Here is a 24363-nt window from a genome sequence, read left to right on the forward strand (position 1 = left end):
CTCATCAGCCAGGATAGCTCAACTCCAGTGGCATGGGGAGCATGGACCCATGGCTGGGCACTTGTTCCACTCCGGATGACAAATGTTAAAAGAACAATTGTGGACAGAATGCAGAACAATGTCATACATTCACCACAGTACAGAGTTTCGGGCCTAAATGCAGTTAGGACTATGGTCAGTGAATATGCTCTGCCACGACCAGGACAGTGGATAGACAAACTGCTGCTGTCAGCTGTGCAGCAAGGAACTACTTTTCTATCTCACCAATGCCATAATGTGAAGCCAGCGGTACAGTGTAACCATCCACACAATACCACTGCTATTGAGCGGATACAGCAAACCACACTACAACATGACGGATAAATAATTGGTATTTACCACAGAGACAGCGCAGTCCTCTCTATTGCCCTCAATAATCTTCCAATGGGAACAATTTAAAAACTCCAAGTATATATATATATATATATATATATATATATATATATATATACACACACACACACACACACAGATTACATAAAAAAGTTATGATGCATCAAGGTTGCAGCATTCCTGTTATTCACCTTTCTTATGGAATGCAAAATAGTAGTAAAATGCCACTCATCAGAAAAGGATTTTTTTAATTTTAAGTAAAAAGTGAATAAAAACAGATACATAAATACCTACCAATTACATGTTATATGTATCACATAAGTTATTAAAATACATTACATATTAAGCAGTACATAGTTACAAAAAGGATATATGTATTTGACATTTCTAGGAAGGATGTGATTTCCATATGCAAGAGCCATGCTATTGAAACATCACAAGGCTGACACTAGGAAAAGAGATGAAATGTAATAACTGGAAGCACATTGTGGAAGAGACGCAGCAACATTCATGTGGGTGCTTTAGCCCTAAAAATGCAGTTTGTTTCACTGAACCTTCACAACACAAGTTGGGGGAGATTGGCTGAGGGTCCAAAAATCAAGAACTTTTCATACCTGGACCAGCTTGCAACAGGTCCAGGACCTCTAGGATGGAAAGTTAGCGCCCATCAGCATGTGGTCTTTGCGCGTAGGATGGGAAGCCCATGCGTGGTTTGCCACCAGACCTCGATTTGCTATTTCCACAAAGAAAAATCGCTTTCAAAGACCCTGGGGCGATTGAAGCAATAGGAAGCCTATAGTTTTGTAGGAAGCTTTGATTCTGCCTTATCTGCCCCCATAAATACAACTGGAATCTATGGGTGTAGAGCTGCACTCCAGCATGTGATTGCCACTTTCAGCCACCCAGCAAGGAATATAAGTCGAAATCCCGCATACCATCATCCCGCATATACTATAAGGCCGCAAACTAAAAGAACTAAAACTTTTAGAACGAATATGCCTTTACAACGTAAAAGCATGCATGTTAAAGGTATACTCATTGTAAAAGTTTAAAAGGTAAGTGAAAGTACACTACCCTACCAAACACTACAGTCCTTTTACTACATTTACACTACCCAGCATGACCCACCAACACTACCATTAAGCACTTAACTTCCCTACACAAACACTACAACCGTACCTTAATACACTACCCCCAGCATGACCCTAAACACTACAATACTACACTAAACCACTACACCCCAGCATTACCCTACACTACTACCCTAAACCCTAAAACACAACCCCCAGCATGACCCTACACTACAACACTACCCTAAACCACTACCCCCAGCATGACCCTACACTATGCAAACACTACAACACTATCCTAAACCACTACCCCCAGCATGATCCTACACTACAACACAACCCTAAACCCTAAAACACTACCCCCAGCATGACCCTACACTACGCAAACACTACAACACTACCCTAAACCACTACCCCCAGCATGACCCTACACTACAACACTACCCCCAGCATGACCCTACACTACAACACTACCCCCAGCATGACCCTACATTACGCAAACACTACAACACTACCCTAAAACACTACCCCCAGCATGACTCCACACTACCCAAACACTACAACACTACCCTAAACCCTAAAACACTACCCCAGCATGACCCTACACTACGCAAACACTACCCTAAACCACTACCCCCAGCATGACCCTACATTACGCAAACACTACCCTAAAACACTACCCCCAGCATGACCCTACACTACAACACTACCCTAAACCCTAAAACGCTACCCCCAGCATGACCCTACATTACGCAAACACTACAACACTACCCCCAGCATGACCCTACACTATGCAAACACTACAACACTACCCTAAACCCTAAAACACTACCCCCAGCATGACCCTACACTACAACACTACCCTAAACCACTACCCCCAGCATGACCCTACATTACGCAAACACTACCCTAACACACTACCCCCAGCATGACCCTACACTACAACACTACCCCCAGCATGACCCTACATTACGCAAACACTACCATAAACCCTAAAACACTACCCCCAGCATGACCCTACATTAAGCAAACACTACCCTACTACCCTAAACCCTAAAATACTACCCCCAGCATGAACCTACACTACGCAAACACTACAACACTACCCCCAAACCCTATTACACTTTCCCCAGCACGACCCTACACTAAACCACCACCACAACTCAACACTGCACTAACACAACACTACACAACCACTACCCCAGCACGACCCCCCACCCTTAAAAATGAACCCAAACCCACTTACCTCTCTCATCGTCGTGGTTTACAACGCAAACACATTTACCATACATGCCTTTACAACGTAATTTGTTGTAAAGGCATGCGTGATAAAAGCACACGAGTTATAAAAAAAATGCAGTATAATGGTATGCGGGCTGAAAGCAATTGCGGGATTATAGTATGCGGGCTAATGGTATGCGGGATAAAAATGCGGGATAAGGGTTGATTACCCCCAGCAAGTCTTCCTACACCCAAGAACTGGAGGGACTGCATTCTGTGAAGCACCCTTTTAATTATGCGAATGTCAGGTTTGTGTTGTGGCTAAGCTGGTAGATGCATTTTATGGAGTGCGAGCAACTATCTGTAGTCTTGACTTGAGGGACCAAGGACCAGAGTCAACCCAATCAGCATTTGATGTTAGTATGGTTAGTAAGGAGCAAGTAACTATCAAATGTTGGGTTTCGCAGTCGAGAACCACTATTCTGTACCAGCTCTACTGGACTTATCTGCAGTGCTCAGTACAGTCGATCACCAAGCCCTTGTTGAGTGTTTGCACCCGGGGATCTCTGCATCCAACACAAACGTCAATGCACTGAATTCTTTATGGGTGAGACAAATCCCAGGCAAATGCAGGAATTGCTGCATAGTTCTACAGGTTTAGCCGCCACTTGGCACTTCAAGCTCAGATATCGTCTGCTGACCACTGTAACAGATTACCTCAAGCCAGTTCACGTGACGGACTGTTGAATGCAGAGATCTGGAACGATTATCCCAGTAAATAACATCCTTCATTTGTACAACTGTCGCATGGATTATCTCAAAATAGATTCTCCTGTGGTCCCTCATCTGCTTCACAGCTTTGTGTATGTTCAGGATGTGGCCACAGACTCTGGTTCGATACTACCAACATTAGAAATGACAGACCTCTTACACTATAAAGCGATCAAAAAATGTCTTGCCTATAGTTAGGCACTTGACTTTCCAAACATCAAATATACACTTCTGAAAATGGTTATAGCCAATGGTGTCCATGCTTTGAACACCTAGAAACAGTTCAATTCGCCGTCTGCTGCATACAAACATATCAAGTAGAGAAAATTCTACTACAGTTTAGCCTACTGGCAGGTTATTTGCATTAAGGCATACTTAACTCTCGCATTGCTCGGTGCCTCTATACATAACACCTGCTTGTTCTTGAGATGCATCAGCAAAACATGTGACGCTGCAGGAGGCTACTCTTAACATAACAGCAAGAAAGGACTTCAGACCACTGACATCAAGTTATGGGTTACGATGTGACTTCTTATCTCAGCAACCATATTCCTGCGATTAAGGAAGTAATCTACTACCTTCCTGACAATGCTCGCTTCAGACGCTCTCAGGTGTCAAAGATATGCTCGTAGTGTCAAGGGTGGCTGCAGACCTCTGTAAGGCTTTCTTGGTGACGGTGGTGCACCTCTGCATGATCTCATGAGCTCCTGGCTTCTGTGGGATCTTAGGAATTTTAGATCTGGAGTCTGAGCTAGAAGAAGACAGCGATCCGTCTGAACCACTTGTCGAGAAGCTCTCCCCAAGCCCAGCATCCCTGCTAAGATGGATTCTTGGCATTGGCTTTCTGAGCCCTTGTCCATGGCCCTCTACCGCATCACTGTTCATGTAGAGAAGCTCCATGTTCGCTGGTGAAAAGTTGACGTTCCTTGGTGATGGGGTGGGCTTCCACTTCACGCCACTTGCAGCCGGCTCTGGAAAGACATCCAGCTCTAGAGGTAGTGGGGACCTGGCCTTCTTCGAAGATGAGGTGGGAAGGCTGCTGAGCGATCTAGATCGCCTTCTCTGCAGAGATCGCCCCATTCCGCCGGTCCCATCTCCGTAGTTATTCTGTGACAGCACGTCCTCAAGGGATGCCCGGCGAGGTGGAGTTGGAGTTGGGCTGGCAGCTTCTTGAAGGTCTGGCGTGGATGCATACAAAGCATTCTTTGTAACAGCCTGGAACTTCTGATGCAGATTTCTGTATGGCCTCAGGAACATTGATGGGACGTACCCAACCTGTTCATTGTACCTAGAAAGAGAGGTAGAGCATCATTGCAAACAATACATCTAAATAAATCAGACATTGATGCATTGGTATTGTAGATGCATGGTCTGGGTAAGAATGGACCAACTAAGCTTAATCTTATGCTCAATTTTTAAAGTATGCATCTCTAACATTTTGGTAATACCACAATAAGGTAGTAGCTGTAAGGGATTTTTTTTTAAAGAAAATAGATTCAGCTCTACAAAAAAAAAAAAGAGAAGAAATTGAAATGTGGAAACTATGAAGTAAACACATAAATTAATATCTCAAACCAAGATTTGCTTTGTGACATAATAAGACTGACATCTCAGAGCATTCATAAGGGGCTAGAGCCAGAAATAGGAATTATGGTAGAGCCATGCACCCACACAATAATAAAGTGAGGAGCTTCCAGCAGGCAGTGAGTGCCCACTCCAATGCAGACAGGCCAAGTGCTGAAAAACCTGATTAAGCAGGGCCAATTTACACGTGGATTATACACTCATGCAAATTATGCACACCTTTTCACTCTTTAATTATAGTTGATTATATATGTCTCAGGTGTAGCCCCTACCACCAGTCAGACACCCCCAGCAGTCCTGAAAGTCAAGGTGTCTTCCTTGAACCTATAAAAATTTCCCTAAAATCACCTTGTTATGGAATAAAAAATTGCCAACACTATCAAAACATAGTTTAAAAAACATGACACGCGACCAAAGAAATAAACACAGTCACCGCCATATTGATCCAACCCAATCAGGACTGTACTTCTAAAAATCATCTAGGCATGACAGTGACTATCAAATGTTAATGTCCACTGAGTCTGAACCCAGCCAGCTAACGCTTGTATATTTCGCTATCTGGTGCGACGTGCAAGAAACCAATGCTTTCTACCATCGCGTGCATACAAGACACGCAGCTAAAAGATGGACATCTTTAAGACCCCAATTTTAGGAAGAGAGTACGTAAAAGCAAGCAGGGGAACTGATTGCAAACCTAGTACTATCTTGCTGGCTAGGACTTTTTGGGCATCTCTGGCAATGGGCTCACCCCCTCGTGCTGAATAGCCGTATGACTGAGGGGAGCCACAGAATTCTGTATGGATACTTTTTTTAGTGTGCATTATGGAAGGGGTGAGAAATAACAGTATTCAACCTAACAGCATTAGTCCAAGTCACCAAGTGCCCAGAATAAGGCTCTAGTCTAGTCCTGGTTCCACAGCTTCAAGTTGTCTGGTAAGGGGTATTTACGAGCCAGGTCGTGCATCACACCAAAAGGACTCCCAGTATTGGAATGCATTGCAATGGCAGCCTGAAAACTATTCATGGCTTGAAATCTACCCGTTTAGAAGGGCTACTTTAGAGTTATTTACAGGTCCTGTGTCCACACATTGGACTCTGTGATCACAGCAATGAAAGCAAATTGTTAGAGACCAAACAGTAACCATCCACAAGATGTCAGTGACATCTGGGGTCGAAAGCCAGACTTTTTTACCAAATCAGTGCATTCTGGGAATTGTAGTCTGCTTTCACTTCATTTGATCCTTACAACCTAGCACAGCTGAAAACAGTGATTTATAAAGGGAAATTCCTGGACTACAAACAATGGCGTCCCATGAGATTGAGACATCTGATAACCCTAAGCCTGTGTATGATAAGGAAAGTGAAGGTGACACCAACACGTAAAGCCAAACACAAAAGAAACTCACCAGACCAGCCACCAGCCATTGTCAGATGTTTCAAGAACTTCAACCACCACACCAATGTTCATGGACAATTCGTCGGAGTCTATGGCCTCGTACGATTTTATTGCAAAGTAAAGCTCTCCTAAAAAAAACGAGAACATTATTACAGAATGCAACTCCCTCATTTTGGGTATCTGGTTCAGCCGCTTTTAAACAGTTACAAATGATATCTTTAAAAGAAAAGTGACCTATGGTCTTAACTGTCCATACAATAAAGTAAGGGGCCTCCTGCAGGCAGTGAGTGCCAACTCAAAAACAGACAGACCGTGAGCTGAGAAACTGAATCAGGAAAACCCCTGAAAGCAGGACCACCTTCATTTGGATTCTACACTCATTAAAATCGGATTGCTTGGAATTAAATTTTTAAAAAAAAGGTGTTTCTGGTGTGGCCCATACCATCAGTTAGACACCCAAAGCAGTCCTGAGTGTCAAGGTGGCCTCCCCAGATTGTCGATCACAGACAGCGCCCTGAAGCACCTTGCTATGAAAGACGACTATCAAAAGATGGTTAAAAATATAAAGCATGAGCAGATGGTCCAACACCCAGGGGACCAGGTTGTTGTTTTGGTGTCAAAGCCAATTGCATGCATTGACAATTCTCTGGTATTTGAGGGTGCCCAGGAGTAACCAGTTCAGATTCAGGGTTGAGGACATTAATGCAGGAAGGAGGGCACTATGATTGGTCGGTGCGAAAGTTGGTGGTTACACTGGTTTAGAAAAAGAACACAGACTTACCAGTGTCTGAAGACTGGCGCCTTGGAGAAGCTTCTTTGCTGGTTGAAAGTTTGGACAGATAGGGAGCAGGAAACCAGGCCAGGTGTTTCTCCTCATTCTCCACCAACCACCAGCCTGCAGAAAAGAGCACAGAAGGAAGGGCATGAGCGACAATCAAAAAGGGACCCCCAACCATAGCATGCTGTCTGCTCACAATCATGTAGAAGCCATATCTGACTAGTATGTGTTCATGCAAGGAAATCAAGAAGATCTGAAGCACAGGAAGTCCTTTCTCTCAGGGGCTGTGTGCATATGTTATTTGTGAGGGACCCTTAAGCACAGCTACGTCATGGGTCACGAGCACACGTATCATGACCAGCATCAATACAAGTCACCTTTATAGGGTGGACAGGAATAAGCACAGGCACATTATGGGGACAGCAGAGCCAGCTGCTGACAGATGCAGCATATGGGCACGCGTCTTCTTCAGAGATAATGTGCCCCCCTTCAACCCAAATAATTCAAAGTTTGTCATCCTGTTCAATGGGATTCAGCGGGCACCTTAAAACTTGTAGAGGAAGGTGTATCCAGGAGGGTGCGAGGGGATGGCCGGTGCATAGGAACCTCTGCTGTTCAGAAACTCCTTCAAAGCCCACTGCCTGCATGAATAACTTCATGAACAGATAAAGCTGCTCCCAGTTTCTTTGGGGAAGGTGGTCTATGTATTGATTTAGCCTGTTTGGGAAAGGGCCAGGGTGGGGGTAGGTTTAAACAGAGGTCTGCATTCTAGTGGCATCAGACGGGTGAGGGGCTGGCTGGGAGATCTACCCCTCAAAGGATCAACCTGCGCCTGTTGATCCTTTGATCACATTTGAAGCAGAGGCCTGATCTGGAAAGATGCTTGTCAGTAGGAGTGGTCTCTCTACTCGCCTGCTGGGCAGAAGCAGTGCAAGCTTCCATCACGCGCAAGTCAATCATGAGAAACAACAGCACAAGCTTCCATCACAGGACGGGTGGACCACAAGTGTAGTGAAGTTTCCAACACACACAAGGACAGCCTGGGAAGTAGCATTTAAAGCACCCCATGCACACAGCAGCAGGGGCAGATGTGGCATTCAGTAGCAAGCTTCTGGCATCCAAAGTAACAATAGTGTGCAGCGAATCATCACAGGACAGAGGTCATGTAAGCAGCCTCAACATGCTATCCGGTGAGCCCTCTGTGGGGAGCAGTTGGGCAAACGGCATGGCAGCCAAATGGAAAGGGGTGGCCATGGCCAGTGACATGATTCACGAGCTAAATCAGCTGAAGGGTGAAGGGAAGCGTGCCACAGTGTCTGCGCAGGGATCGGAAGAGCTGACCATTGTTTGCAGAGGGCACCTCTGCCCCTGGTGGTCTGCATGGAAAACTATAAAGTAGTCCTACCACCACTGAGGGCAGTGCCAGCACAAGAGTTTATTTACCACCCTAGGCAGAGCGCCATTTTAGAGATGGCCCCTGCACTCTCAAGGGGGCTCCACTTGGTGCTTCTAGAAGCAGTGTGGTGCCATCCTTTTGCTTATGCCCTAGCTGAGTGTCTGGAATTCCTGAAAGTAATACTAGCCCTAATTGTTGGACTGTGTGGGTACTGGTGTGAAGAGTACAGAGGCCTCAGACACCCACAAAATGTACATCTTTATGTACCTTTGTCGATGGCTGGAAACATGTCAGACATTATCAGTTGGACAACACCAAACATTAATAGGTTTTCTGGGCACCTCTATGGGTGCCTGGTTGTATTTGGGGCATTAGCACACGTATGGGTACATTCAACATTAACAGGTATCTTGGCCCCTAATGGGAGCATTGGTCACCAGTGTGCAAACACCTGACATTAATTAGTGTTGGGTTCCTCTACGGGTACCTGTGTGACATTAATGGGTGTTTGGGTACTTCTAGGGGTGTATGTGGGACATTGACACATGTAGGATTGCAGCTTTAGAAAACACAAATCAAATGCCTATTATGGGTACACTGAAATGTAACATGTTTTGGGCTCTTCTACTCTACTTGCTAGTAAGTGAACATATTTGTGAATACCTGTGGTGTCTTTCAGTAACACGTCCACGAGCTCTCCACGACAGACCTTGAAGGGGCGGTTCTTGGTATCTGCGGCTTCGTACGTCTCCAAGCAACAGTACTGCTCAGCTCTTATTGGTTGAATGACTGCGTTACTGGCCTGTTGCCTCGACGTCTCCCTGCTTCCGTCTCGTGCTTCTGAGGGCATGATGACGATGCTGGAGAATAGACATGGACACTATTTAGTACAAAGCATAATGTCACAGCAAGAGTTTGGTGTCCTAAGCTTAGTGTGTAGTGGGATTGTGGTGAGTGGAATGTTCAGAGTGTGCTGTTGCGTTGGGAGACGAGGCCTTGGCAGTCGGACCAACTGCTGGAAGTGAAGCGGGGAAGGTGTTATCATCAATGTAGTGATTAACTGGGATGATAACTAATAAACAACTTGCTCCTGAAATCAAATTTGTGGACTCATAGTCACAAGACCACCAACTTTGATGCATCCAAGGAGACCAAAACAGAGAAGAAAACAAACCTCTGCTAAGTCCTTTTCAAAACAAACATTTCATTGAACCCCAGTACTACTATTGTCAAGGCCAAGTCTGATTTTTATTCCACAAACCCACAAACACCCTCAATCCCTCTTTCCCGTCAAGCAACCCATGGATCTATAGTGAGATTGGGGCACTGCATTGTGGGTTCCAAACTCCTAATGACTCAATTATGACTGGAGCATTCTTTTCTAACTTTAATGGTACATTGAAAACTAGCTCATGAAATATAAGCCAGACTTCGGATTGAATACAAAGTGCATTAAAATCTCAGATGCGAGATACCACAGAAGTCACATGTGAACGGGTATAGTATCACTCTGGTGCCTGATCTTAGATCTCACACTTGAAGCTTCTCCAAAGCTAGCTAGATAGATCCTGCAGGATGACTGGCTCTGCTGATCTAGCCTGTCCACTAAGCAACATCACCAGGTTTCCCAAAGCAATATCTAACGCACTGTATCTGCCCCCGGGCTTTCATATTCTCTGTTACGAGGTGTGCCGGACTCCTCGCTGAAGGCAGGATCCATACCACTCAGGCCAAGGTGTACTTCCCTGTGCGATTCCTGAATCCTATCTGAGTGATACCCCCACCTGGCCTTGTTTCATGAACAAGTGTTCCACACTGTGGTTGGCATTTGTTCTACACTGTGGTTGGCATAAGCTCTCCTCTTTTATATCCACACTTCTGGGAGTATTGAAGTGTCCTTGCCCTCCTCCCTATTGGACAGATTTAAGTACCTTTGTGCACCATTGTCCCTTTGTGAACATGGCTTCCAGATTTGGATACACTAGTCTGGGTGACGCCCCAGTGTTGGCTTGTGAAGTGGTACCACGCTGCAGCGATCTAAGGATCGAACTCTGGACCCCAACACTGCCCAGGTTCTTGGACATACTAGGATGTTAGTGGATCTTGTAAATAACACATCACACATTTGTTTCCACTTCAGAGACCTCCAATGCTCTTCGCCTGTTTACTACACCTGGGTTTCCCAGATCCCAAAATATTTATAATTTAAATATGGTACAGGAGCGAGCTCCACGTTGAGACCCAGAATACAGAAAGACAGTGAACAGCAGCAAAAGCAACCTCATCCAGGAAGCTACATTTGCTGCATCTGACACCCATCTACGTTACCATAACTCTTCCTTTTCATTCCCCAGATATCAAAAAATCCAAAATACTTTTGTATGGTACCAAAACCTAAGAGGACAACTACATGATACCATGAACAAAAGTGTGATCCAACTCAATAAAAGTAAATCTTTAAATATTCTCTAAAGAAAAGGAGTTGATCTATGTTTCTGATGAGCCTTGACAGGTAATTCCTTAGAGAACTAGCAATATTGTTGTATTTAGTGTCATCTACACAGAGGCATGACTTCCCTACTCTCCTATAGATGTGGTCATGTGTTTTGGGTCACTGCTCGTTGGGTCCTCCACGCTATGCCTCCCAGTCCAAATGCTTCCCAAATTCCCTGCCCCAGCTCAAGGAGGGAAGTCATGATTTTCAAGCGTGGGGTAGGTGGATCCTCTAAGCCTGCATCTACGAGGATAGTCCAACTGCTGAAGGATGAGGCTCTAACGCACATTATTCCTCCATCTTCCACTCTTCCCTCAGAGTGAAAATGGTTAACGGTATGCCCAGACATGGGTTTTGTGCTCACTGTACCACTGGAACCAAGATACACCCGACTGAAGAGTCCCAATCAGGAAGAAACCAGTCTTCGGTTGCTTGTTTTCCAGTTTGGAGAGGACCTGGCCGGGCAGTTAGGGCTTGACTGTTACCATTGGAGCAGGGCCAAGATTGATTTGCTTTTGGCTGGGTCTAATTTGAGGTAGCAAGGTAGGCAAAGAACGATGGGTTGGAATGCTACCCAGAATGACTGCCACTGGTTAGACTTATTGCAAGCATCCCCTCATCACCTTTTGTGCGTTTGGTGTAAAGCACTAAGTGGCCAAGTGTATGCCCAGACTTGGGTCCTTTCCTCACTGTGCCACTGGAATCAAGGTACACCTGACTGAAGAGCCCCAATCAGGGGGAAACCGGCCCTAGGGTGCTTGTTTTCCAGTTCGGAGGACCGGGCCGGGCAGTTCGGGCTGGACTGTTCCCATTGGAGCAGGGTCAAGAGGGATTTGCATATAGCTGTGTCTAATCCGAGGTGAAATAGTGGGCAAAAGAACGATGGGTTGGGATGGTACCCCGAGCGATTGCCAGTGTTTAGACTTCTATCTAGCATCCTCCCATCATGCTTTGTGGAACATGCTTTATAGTTCTACGTTACCGACAGCTTTGCCTGCAGGAAGTTGCTCTGATTCCTTGCTCAAGGGTAGGCGCCAGTCGTGCATGCAGGGCTGGGTTTTGATTTCAAGCGAATACATTGAGCACACAACATACACAACGTAACATTTTGATTGAAAGTAAAGTATCTGTGGGCACCAGACCTGTTTTTGGTGAAGACGGGGTCAAAATCCCTGGTCTGCGGTGTGAAGAAATCAGTGACATCCTGGCCCTGAGAGATCTTGGCGTCGGTTTTCAGCAGCTCCTGGACGTAACTCTCCAGCAGCTTGAGGCGCGCCAGGAACCTTCTGGACTCCTTCCTGAACGTGAAGGCAGGAGCATCTGTGAGGTAAATAAGGAAATAAAAAAAGTCAGGAAAACTCTACTTAAATTTAAAGTGCACCCAGCTCTGTTTAAAGAGGGTGTAGTGTTTTTGTGTGTTTTAGGTTTGACGTAAGATGCATTAATGGCAAACAATCTATAGGTGGCTTCCTTGAAAAGGCTGGCTAGCTGAACAGCTGATCCAAGTCGTTGCCAGGGAATGGGATCTACCCTGTCCAAAAAGGATTAGCCAGTTGTTAATTTGTAAAAAAAATTAGTGCTGGTGCTTTCGTCAGGAGGCAGCTTGACCAGTCCATTTCTCTTGTTAGCGCCGCCCAAAACAGAACCAACTACTAACAATGAAACACTACAAGTGGTGAGAGGATGTGGCAGGGTGTGGCATAGTGGCTAGAGCGGATGACGTCGGAGCTGGGGAACCAGGTTTGAGTCTCGGCATCAGCTCAACATACTGTGATTTTGGGCGAATCACTTAATCTCCCTGTGCCTCCCAAAGATTAATGTGTCCTTAACTGGTGCTCAAGCGCCAGTGTTGATGATTAAGTGCTGGTGCTGAGAACCAGAAACCACCGGCTCAAATTAATCACTGCACTAGACCCCACATGAAGTGCTCTCACTTTGCTCCACTGATTTCGACGTTTAAACCTGGGTTGCGCACATGTATTCGTGTTACCTTTGAACTTAGGGATGCTGCGCTCAGACTTCTTCATATGTCCGGCTTCAATGGGAAACTTCTTCTTCAGACTCACCTGGAAGATAAAAGAGAGCATGTCTGAGTACGCGGGTCCCTTTAATGTTATTCCCGCCAAAGACAAAGAACTACTTCCGGGTTGGCCTTTGTGTACTCACGTGGAATTTCCTGAACTCCTCATAGGTCCTGTAGATGAGGATGTTGTTGCGATCAGACCAGAGCACCAAGAACATGTAGGTCTGCAGAGTAAGAAAGGAAAGAACTATTAGGGGGGCACAGGAAATGTGGGTTTGAAGACCGCGGGCAGGTGTGGGGCTCCATCGAATGTCCCACCTGCTGTGTTAATGAGTGCTTTGGTATTGATAGCGCCCTGAATACAGAGGACACACGACATCCGCCACTTTTTGGCCCTCACTCATTCCGAGGTACTGAGCAAAACCTTGTGTTTTTTGCCCAAAATAAAAATGTGAAAAACTTTTTAAGCGGTAAAATGCCAAGTTTGTGACTATGTGCACAAACGTTTGTCACTAATGATCAAATAATAAAAGTACATACAATACTGTTTACTTTCAGCATAACTAAATATTTATCATTCAAACAAGTTCACATATGCACATCTCTCACCCACATCACCACCCTTTTCCGCATTCTGGGCTCAAGGATTCTGCCTACACACATACCCCAGGGAGGACCTGGCTTGGCAGTTCGGCTGGACTGTTCCCACAAGGAACAGGGTCAAGACTGATTTGCATATGGCTGGGTCCAAGCTGGGGTGGTGTGGTGAGCAAAAGAATGATGGATTAAACCCAGATCCTTGTGACTGGGGCTGAATGTTTGCATTGTCCAGCATTGCGTCCATCAATTGTTTCTTTTGCATACACACACACCATCACAGAGGTTGTCTTTTGGTTCCAGGATCCATGCACCGGTAGACACCGACTGCCAGCGGCCTCGCCCTATGTGTGTCTGGTCACCCAAGAGCGCACACGAGTACCACAAACAGCCACTTTGGGGTGTCCCCAAGGATGACCTTCACACCAGCTGCCCTCGATGGCAACATTGCTCCATCATTCCTGCACCCACTCAACTACCACACGTCCCTGGCAACTACTTGTGGTCCCACTGACCCCATGATCTGAGAAGTTCACCTATGACCAGTGAATCACAGGATGAGCCTGTGAAGGTTGGAACCCCACGGTGACCTGCTGTGGCTTCTAGTTCCTTTCCCAGCGCCTGTAGGTCCCATTACAATGTTGCTCTTGAAGGCCAGCTGGAGCTGGAATTGGTCTCTCCTAGGGGTGCAAGTGATTTTCTTTCTGCAAAAATTATACACAAAGTGACCCATTTTACGGAGTGGGAAAATTGAATGCTAGGGAATGAATACCTTCTGTTCGAGAGTCATACAAGGTACCAGTAGGCAATTGCATTCAGGACAAAACGTCTGGCAGGAACCTTAAAACTGCTCTAAGCAGTGCCCTCTGGGTAAAAAAGCGTGCACAATGGCATGCTCTTAAAATGTCACGAAATTCGCGTAATGCGAAGCTGGCCTTTTACGGGTACAAGGGATTGAATCAACCACGGCTTTAATGGCCTTTCGAATGCAGTAAACTGCCTGTGAATTACTTTAAACTGGCCCCGAGGCCTTTTAAATGAATCAGACTTGTGAATGACTATTCCAGCACTAGGGCCTTTCATAGCCACTGACCTGGTCTGTAAGTGTTTCCATCTCCGTACCGAATGTCTGTCAGTTTGAAATGTGACTTAATCCACCCTTTCCGCAATGGCTGTCGGGAATCACCAACCTGATCGGTAAGTAACTGTCCCGGTTCTACAGGCCTTTCTAAGGCATTAGTCAGGCGAGTGACTGACTCCTTCCCAGCTCTATCTACCTTCCAGAATCACTAACCTGACATGTGAATGGCTCAGCCCTAACCTACCGACCTTTCAGTACTATTTTGACACGTCACTGACGTCACAGCAGCCCACCCGTCCTTTCACGTGTTAAGAGTTCAACATGCGACTGACTCCACACACAGCCAAACCTATTCCACAATATTTTTTCTGTTTATTCAGACAGCTTTCTAAAGTGCTGCAGCGCCCCCTTATGGTCACTGCAGAGTACTGCAAACGAGAATTAGTAAACCCTAAAACGGTCAATCAGGTTGGGGAGGCAAATAAATGATTTCCAGCTGAGATATAGCGAGGGACATTTATTTTAAACTACCCTTTCTTGTTCTATTCCCCGTAGGTCTTGTGAATAATTGACACCCCTTCGGATTTCTTTCTTGCCGCCACCGAGACTCAGACTAATGAGGGATTTCAAGTACTGGCCTCACATGTGCTCCTGTTCTGAGGTTTGATAGAGAGATCCCTCATACGGGTAGTGAGTGATACATGAATGCTGCAAAGCAGCACAAACATATAGAATGAACCCCTTCCCTAGATTGGAAGATGCTCTGTAGATGAGAGAGTGGCCCGGAGGCACCTACCTTCTTCCGGTGATGCTGCACCACACCCACAGCCTTGGCCTCCAAGGGGTACCGCTGGGTGCTGCCATGCCGAGTCATGCTGTTCTCTTGGGGGCGCTGTCCTTGTGCTCGGCTTCAGCCCTTGCTAGCAATGTCTGCCTCCACCGTTCGCTCTCACCGGCCTCCTTATGAAGGGGCGAGGGGAGGGGCCTGGAGGGGGAGCGGCATCCTGATAAGGTCTGTTTGGCTTTCTCAGCTTGTTTCTTTTCTTCTCACCGGCTCTTTCCTGGACGCTGCAGGCGCTCGATGCAAATAAATCCATCCCCGGTGCACGCGACGCCTGAGGAGCTGTCAATCAAAGGCGAAGCAATGCCGGGAAGGCCTGCGAGGGAGGGGCGTGCCGGCCGGAAGAGCAGACAGGGACTTGTCACAGAGGACTCTGACCATGGCCATCACAGACTTGTCTAATTAAAGCGCTCCGCGCCGCTTTCGAGGCGCTGTGAAGCACATACAGTACAAACGTAGTGATCACGAGCGCCTGCTACTACAGTCTTGCCCAGTTACATTACACAAGGCCACTTTTTTCAGTTTTATTTTTCCTATTTTTGCCACTTGGAGATTGATGGTTTTGCCCAGAATCGCAGGATGTTGAGCCGTCGCTGGGATTGGTAATTGTGAGGCGGGCGCTCGGGAAATGCCCGAAGAGCCGATAGCCGAGTTCCAGCTGTGAGCTGCTATTTTGGGCAGCCTGGGGCTGTGCGGCCCAGCGGGTGCCTGGGTGGCCTCTCTAGAGACAGATTGGCGAGGTATCACTCCCTTTCTCTCGCTGGGCGGCCCATTAATGTATGTTGATTGAGGGGGCAGGGGGCCTGAGGAGACATGGTCTCACTTGCATTCATGTGTGGCTCAGCAGTGTGAACTCATCTGGGCATTTTTAGGTCTCGCCTGTCGATGCGCATGCGCATCGAGCAAGCGAGACTATTGCGAGTTATCCACACTTTATCCACACTGCAAGGAATCGTGGCGATTCCTTGCAGTGCCCGTGACTTTTAAGGTCAATGCGCATGCGCATTAAGCTTATGCGCATGCGCATTGACCTTAAAAGTCACGGGCGCGTGCACGTCCGTGTTTGTTTACCCTTGCCTACTCTCTCTCTCCCCTCTCCGCCCCCGTTCCGCCCCCTCCCCTCCCCGCCGTGTCGCATTTCTCCTCCCCCCTCCCCTCTCTTCCGTCCGTCCGTCTTTCCCACTCTACAAATTTTTGTTTACCCGTGTCGCATTTCTCCTCCCCCTCCCCTCCCTTCCTTCGTCTCACCTCTCCCCTCTCCGCCCCCTCCCCGCTGATCCTGTCTGCAACAGAGGCTTCTCCGAGGCCCCATCTCCTGGCGCCGGTCCTGTCTGCCGTCTCTCTCAAAGGCCCCCCTTCCCTCGCTGTTTGCGTCAGCCTTAGCGCTTCCCCAATCACCCGCTGTCCCCCCATTGGCCTCTGCCCTCGCCATCGACATGCAGTACACACGGTTGTTGTTTATTTATTTCCTTCGTGGTTATTGACCTAAGCAGCCATGTGACACGCATCTCATTAGCACGTTGCCAAGGAAACCCCGAAACATGAGGGGGCGGTAGGACGCCGGCAGCTTTCCTGGATTCTGCGACCTCCTCACACGGCAGAGGATGAAGAGAGCGCAGGGTGGCACGGCGCTCGCTATGCCCAGATGGGTGCCCAGGGCTGCGCGCACAGGGAGGTTGGCATGTTTTATTCCATGCTCTCAGGATCTGGCCGGAGTGCGTACACGGATCATGTCTCAGACGCTAAAAGTGTTCATCCGAAATAGTGAAACCATCTCAGCTTTTATTATATCCAAAGTGAATATGCATGGCCCATTTTTACATAATCTCAACTTCTGTGGTGGTTATTTGCATATGCGTTGGTCATTCGGAAAGCAGGACTAGATTTTGGGTTCGTTGGCGATTAATAAACGCTCCATTAATGCAATTACAGTATATAACCCTCCTCGCCCACAATAATACCACAACACTCAGCTGCCAGGTAGTAGATTGTAACTCTAACAGGCTGCATAATAATGCCCTTATACCGCTTGTTTTCTTAACCTCCGAGTTCCTGCAGCCCAGCTCTGCCATGAGAGCGGAAGTGCCGTGAGAGAACAGCTGTTATTTATTTTTCGTCTCCTGTGACATAACTGGTTGGCTTCTCGTCACTGAAATGTCCTTACCTCCCAATATTGTGTAATTTATGAAAGCAATTGATAACATGCGAGGGAACAGTGAAATATACGTTTGCCACAGGCTGGGATACGTTTTTAATACAGATGGATCATTCATTGCCTCGTAGTCATTGGTTAACAGTTGCAGTTTCGTCCTTTACAATGGCATGGATGTACACGGTCCTGAAATCGCAGCGACCTTGTTTTTAAATTCTCTCAGATGACTCTGGCTTATCGGGCAGCATGGATATTGCCCCTTTAGATCTGTGGCAGTCACACATCAGGGTCTGCCAGGCACGTGACTGATTTTGCCATACCTACTTTGTGATCGCGAACCAGTGGTGTGCTGGAGGACCTCATAATTTCCTTGCATGCCAAAGTACTTTTGAGTACCTCACAGTGGTAATGGTGTAATGTATTTACACTGCTAAGAGTAGCTACATCAAGCGTATAACACAGTTGGAAGCTTTTTTTCTGTATAGGTATGTTGTTTTAGTCTATTTCTCCTCCCCCCTCCCCTCTCTTCCCTCCAGCTTGTTTTTTGTTTATTTGACCCGCTCCGCCCCCTCCCCTTCCCGCCGTGTCGCATTTCTCCTCCCCCCTCCCCTCTCTTCCCTCCGGCTTCTTTTTTCTTAACCTCCGAGTTCCTGCAGCCCAGCTCTGCCATGAGAGCGGAAGTGCCGTGAGAGAACAGCTGTTATTTATTTTTCGTCTCCTGTGACATAACTGGTTGGCTTCTCGTCACTGAAATGTCCTTACCTCCCAATATTGTGTAATTTATGAAAGCAATTGATAACATGCGAGGGAACAGTGAAATATACGTTTGCCACAGGCTGGGATACGTTTTGAATACAGATGGATCATTCATTGCCTCGTAGTCATTGGTTAACAGTTGCAGTTTCGTCCTTTACAATGGCATGGATGTACACGGTCCTGAAATCGCAGCGACCTTGTTTTTAAATTCTCTCAGATGACTCTGGCTTATCGGGCAGCATGGATATTGCCCCTTTAGATCTGTGGCAGTCACACATCAGGGTCTGCCAGGCACGTAACTGATTTTGCCATACCTACTTTGTGATCGCGAACCAGTGGTGTGCTGGAGGACCTCATAATTTCCTTGCATGCCAGTGTACTTTTGAGTACCTCACAGTGGTAATGGTGTAATGTATTTACACTGCTAAGAGTAGCTACATCAAGCGTATAACACAGTTGGAAGCTTTTTTTCTGTATAGGTATGTTGTTTTAGTCTGATGTGACAGCTAAAGTTGCCCCCGACAGTTCAACTTGACGGCCATATGATAAGTGCCAAACTGCCACTTTAATCAAATGTTATGATTTCTTGTTTCTTCACTGGCCAGAAATCAACCATAATCTATAGCTACATTCCGTTTAGATGGTTTGGTTTGGCAACAGCACAGCAATGATTACCAAGTAGTCTGTATACGTAGCATTATTTTACTTTATAGGACCTTCTTAGAGCTCTTGGTTTATATTTATCAGAACTTAGAGCAAATTAATTACATCATATGTGCATAACCGTACGTTAGATTTATTAGTCAAGCATCTGAACTCAGTGCATGAAATAAAAAGATCTGCTCTCAGCATCTTGCTAAAACTAACCCTTGCATGTGTTCAGTGCCTTGCAAGCAATTGTATTCATACGATTTGAGTGGGAAGTGAGCTGTTAAAAATATCTCTGGGTTACACATTGTCTGTTTAATGCCAAAAGCACGGAAACCCGAGCAATACTGTTTTCTTTTTTTTTTTAAATTACAGGTAATTTATACACATTTAACTTCATAGAGGTTAATATTTATTTTCAAGAATGCAATTGAAGAGGTATTTACATGGCAATAACATTTTTTACAGCAAAAGTACGCAAAATCAAAGTAAATTTCGAATTTAATATTCTGAAAGCATATCTATGGTAGCACGTTAAATTGAATGCCTACCAGTGCAAGGTTCAACTACATTTTACAACTACGAAGACATAGCTGGGTATATACCCTCACTCACCCTCACTCATCCTCACCCTCACTCACCCTCACCCTCACTCACCCTCACCCTCACTCACCCTCACTCACCCTCAACCCCTCACCCTCACTCACCCTCAACCCCTCACCCTCACCCTCACCACTCACCCTCACTCATCCTCACCCTCACTCACCCTCACCCTCACTCACCCTCACCCTCCCTCACTCACCCTCAACCCCTCACCCTCACTCACTCACCCTCACTCACCCTCACTCACTCACCCTCACTCACCCTCAACCTCTCACCCTCACTCACCCTCACTCACTCACCCTCAACCCCTCACCCTCACTCACCCTCAACCCCTCACTCACACTCACTCACTCACCTTTAGCATTGGCTACAGGAAACAAAAATGCTAAAGATTTACAAAAAAAACCCATAAACAATTCTAAAAGCACTAACTCTAATGCTGCGAGACCTATTGCATTTCCAATGCTTGTTTTGTATCTAAGTGAAGTTGAAAGTACCTGCCCCCACCCACTTTTCTTTCATAAAACTTCACTGAAGCAGTGTTTTGTGGAAAGGCAATACGCAAATGAGGCCCACTTTTTAGGGCTCGCCTGCTGTGCGCATGCACACAGCTGGAAGCTCTATAGGGGCTTATCCAGTGTTCAACCACCACTGGCGATTCCACTGGCGATTCCTTTGAGTGCATGTGCTTTTTAGGTCATTGCGCAAGCGCAAGCCCTAAAAAGCGCGTGCACAATGCCACCAGCCATCTGCCTGCCTGCCTCGCATTACCACATCAAAGGCAGCCGTCCCAGGTCATTTGTCACCTCCTAATTATTCACTGCCTGCCGGCCGTATTTCCAGTTTCGTCTCCTAATCTTCCCGCCCCTTGCTGCAACAACTGTTTATGCTCTGCTTGAAAAGAAACATGGAATGCATGCTGTATCCAGGACCACGAATTCCATGCTTCTTAAGAGGGCTTTTCGGAGTTTTGGTTTAAGTACTGAGTGCACTGTGTAGTAGCTAGCTAAGGCGCAGTTATGTTGCCATGTGCTGTTGCCGTGCCCAGACAACATTCATATATATTTTCTTTCCTTTCTGCACACATTGTTGCGATTTATTTTGCCCTGCTACTTATCATTTTTTAAGCAGACCTTTAAAATTCGTCATTCCTTAAAATATAGTGTAGCTTCGGTATTAATTAAACACCGACAGGTTTAACAAAACCTTCTCCCGATGCAGATGTTAACAAACAAACCTCTCTCATTTACGGTTCGTACTCTTTTCTTTTCTGTGATTTAGTTTTCCTTCCAGAATAACGTCCTACATATTTTTCTGCATGTATCTGTTGGAACAGTAGCAAGCACTTGTCATAATTTATCCAGCATCGTTAAAGGATAGATTTTTTTTGTTTTGAGAGTTGTAATTTCCGTTAAGGCTCCCACCACACAGCTTCACCTACACAGCTCCACCAAGGCACCCACCACACAGCTCCTCCGAGGCACTCACCACACAGCTCCTCCGAGGCACCCACCACACAGCTCCACTGATGCACCCACCACACAGCTCCACCGACACAGCTCCACCGATGCACCCACCACCCAACTCCACCTACACAGCTCCACCGATGCACCCACCACACAGCTCCACCGATGCACCCACCACACAGCTCCACCGAGGCACCCACCACACAGCTCCACCGAGGCACCCACCACACAGCTCCACCGAGGCACCCACCACACAGCTCCACCGATGCACCCACCACACAGCTCCACCGATGCACCCACCACACAGCTCCACCGATGCACCCACCTCACAGCTCCACCGATGCACCCCCCACACACCTCCACCGATGCACCCACCACACACCTCCACCGATGCACCCACCACACAGCTCCACCGAGGCACCCACCACACAGCTCCACCGAGGCACCCACCACACAGCTCCACCGATGCACCCACCACACAGCTCCACCGATGCACCCACCACACAGCTCCACCGATGCACCCACCTCACAGCTCCACCGATGCACCCCCCACACACCTCCACCGATGCACCCACCACACACCTCCACCGATGCACCCACCACACACCTCCACCGAAGCACCCACCACACATGCCCCCACTACACATGCCCCAACCACACAGCTCCACAGATGCCCCCACCACACATCTCCACCGATGCACCCACCACACAGCTCCACCGATGCACCCACCACACAGCTCCACTTATACAGCTCCACCGATGCACCCACCACACAGCTCCACTGATGCACCCACCACACAGCTCCACCGACACAGCTCCACCGATGCACCCACCACACAGCTCCACCGACACAGCTCCACCGATGCACCCACCACACAGCTCCACCGATGCACCCACCACACAGCTACACCGATGCACCCACCACACAGCTCCACCTACACAGCTGCAGCGATGCACCCATCACACAGCTCCAGCGATGCAGCCACCACACAGCTCCACCGACACAGCTCCACCGATGCACCCACCATACAGCTCCACCGTTGCACCCACCATACAGCTCCACCGTTGCACCCACCATACAGCTCCACCGATGCACCCACCACACAGCTCCGCCGAGGCAACCACCACACAGCTCCGCCGAGGCACCCACCACACAGCTCCGCCGATGCACCCACCACACAGCTCCGCCGATGCACCCACCACACAGGTCCGCCGATGCACCCACCACACAGCTCCACCAATGCACCCACCACACAGCTCCACCGATGCACCCACCTCCACAGATGCACCCACCACCCAGCTCCACAGATGCACCCACCACCCAGCTCCACAGATGCACCCACCACCCAGCTCCATCGATGCTCCAACTAAGCTCCACCAATGCACCCACCACACAGCTCCACCAATGCATCCACTAAGCTTCACCGATGCACCCACCACACAGCTCCACCGATGCACCCACCACACAGCTCCACCGATGCACCCACCTCCACAGATGCACCCACCACCCAGCTCCACAGATGCACCCACCACCCAGCTCCACAGATGCACCCACCACCCAGCTCCATCAATGCTCCAACTAAGCTCCACCAATGCACCCACCACACAGCTCCACCAATGCATCCACTAAGCTTCACCGATGCACCCACCACACAGCTCCACCGATGCACCCACCACACAGCTCCACCGATGCACCCACCACACAGCTCCACCGATGCATCCACCACACAGCTCCACCGATGCATCCACCACACAGCTCCACCGATGCACCCACCACCCAACTCCACCGATGCACACCCACCACACAGCTCCACCGATGCACCCACCACACAGCTCCACCGATGCATCCACCACACAGCTCCACCGATGCATCCACCACACAGCTCCACCGATGCACCCACCACCCAACTCCACCGATGCACCCACCACACAGCTCCACCGACACAGCTCCACCGACGCACCCACCACACAGCTCCACGACACAGCTCCACCGATGCACCCACCACACAGCTCCACCGATGCACCCACCACACAGCTCCACCGATGCACCCACCACACAGCTCCACCTACACAGCTGCAGCAATGCACCCATCACACAGCTCCAGCGATGCAGCCACCACACAGCTCCACCGATGCACCCACCATACAGCTCCACCGATGCACCCACCACACAGCTCCGCCGAGGCAACCACCACACAGCTCCGCCGAGGCACCCACACAGCTCCACCGATGCACCCACCACACAGCTCCGCCGAGGCAACCACCACACAGCTCCGCCGAGGCACCCACACAGCTCCGCCGATGCACCCACCACACAGCTTCGCCGAGGCACCCACCACACAGCTCCGCCGACACAGCTCCACCGATGCACCCACCACACAGCTCCACCTACACAGCTCCACCGATGCACCCACCACCCAACTCCACCGATGCACACACCACACAGCTCCACCGACACAGCTCCACTGATGCACCCACCACACAGATCTACCTACACAGCTCCACTGATGCAACCACCACACAGCTCCACTGATGCAACCACCACACAGCTCCACCGATGCAACCACCACACAGCTCCACTCATGCAACCACCACACAGCTCCACCGAGGCACCCACCACACAGCTCTACCGAGGCACCCACCACACAGCTCTACCGAGGCACCCACTACACAGCTCCACAGATGCACCCACCACACAGCTCCACAGCTGCACCCACCACACAGCTCCACCGATGCACCCACCACACAGCTCCACAGATGCACCCACCACACAGCTCCACCGATGCACCCACCACACAGCTCCACCAATGCACCCACCACACACCTCCACCGATGCACCCACCACACACCTCCACTGATGCACCCACCACACACCTCCACCGATGCACCCACCACACATGCCCCCACCACACATGCCCCAACCACACAGCTCCACAGATGCCCCACCACACAGCTCCACCAATGCACCCACCACACAGCTCCACCGATGCACCCACCACACAGCTCCACCGATGCACCCACCACACAGCTCCACCGATGCTCCCACCACACAGCTCCACCGATGCACCCACCACACAGCTCCACCGATGCACCCTCCACACAGCTCCACCTACA

General features: G+C 48.4%; 1 protein-coding gene across 1 annotated transcript; it reads right to left on the bottom strand.

Annotated features, from left to right (window-relative positions):
• Nucleotides 1–603: 603 nt before the first annotated feature.
• Nucleotides 604–15726, bottom strand: LOC147684668 (NADPH oxidase organizer 1-like). The gene is made up of 8 exons (XM_086942378.1): nucleotides 15580–15726; nucleotides 13249–13329; nucleotides 13073–13148; nucleotides 12225–12402; nucleotides 9252–9448; nucleotides 7196–7309; nucleotides 6425–6542; nucleotides 604–4722 (listed from the first exon to the last, which is right to left on the bottom strand). The coding sequence occupies exons 1-8, from the start codon at nucleotides 15655–15657 to the stop codon at nucleotides 4032–4034; spliced, it is 1533 nt and encodes a 510-aa protein (XP_086798504.1). The 5' UTR covers nucleotides 15658–15726; the 3' UTR covers nucleotides 604–4031.
• Nucleotides 15727–24363: the final 8637 nt, after the last annotated feature.

The sequence above is a fragment of the Lissotriton vulgaris genome, chromosome 10 (genome assembly GCF_964263255.1).
Source record: "Lissotriton vulgaris chromosome 10, aLisVul1.2, whole genome shotgun sequence".
NCBI lineage: Eukaryota > Metazoa > Chordata > Amphibia > Caudata > Salamandridae > Lissotriton > Lissotriton vulgaris.

Bases quoted from the DNA above. Each gene is read 5' to 3' on its own strand.
- LOC147684668 (XM_086942378.1), bottom strand. From the start codon at position 15,657: ATGACTCGGCATGGCAGCACCCAGCGGTACCCCTTGGAGGCCAAGGCT. The intron at 12,403-13,072 runs GTAACACGAATA...TTTACCTCACAG, and splicing joins CAGCATCCCTAAGTTCAAAG to ATGCTCCTGCCTTCACGTTC. The intron at 6,543-7,195 runs GTAAGTCTGTGT...CGTTTTTTTTAG, and splicing joins GCGCCAGTCTTCAGACACTG to GAGAGCTTTACTTTGCAATA.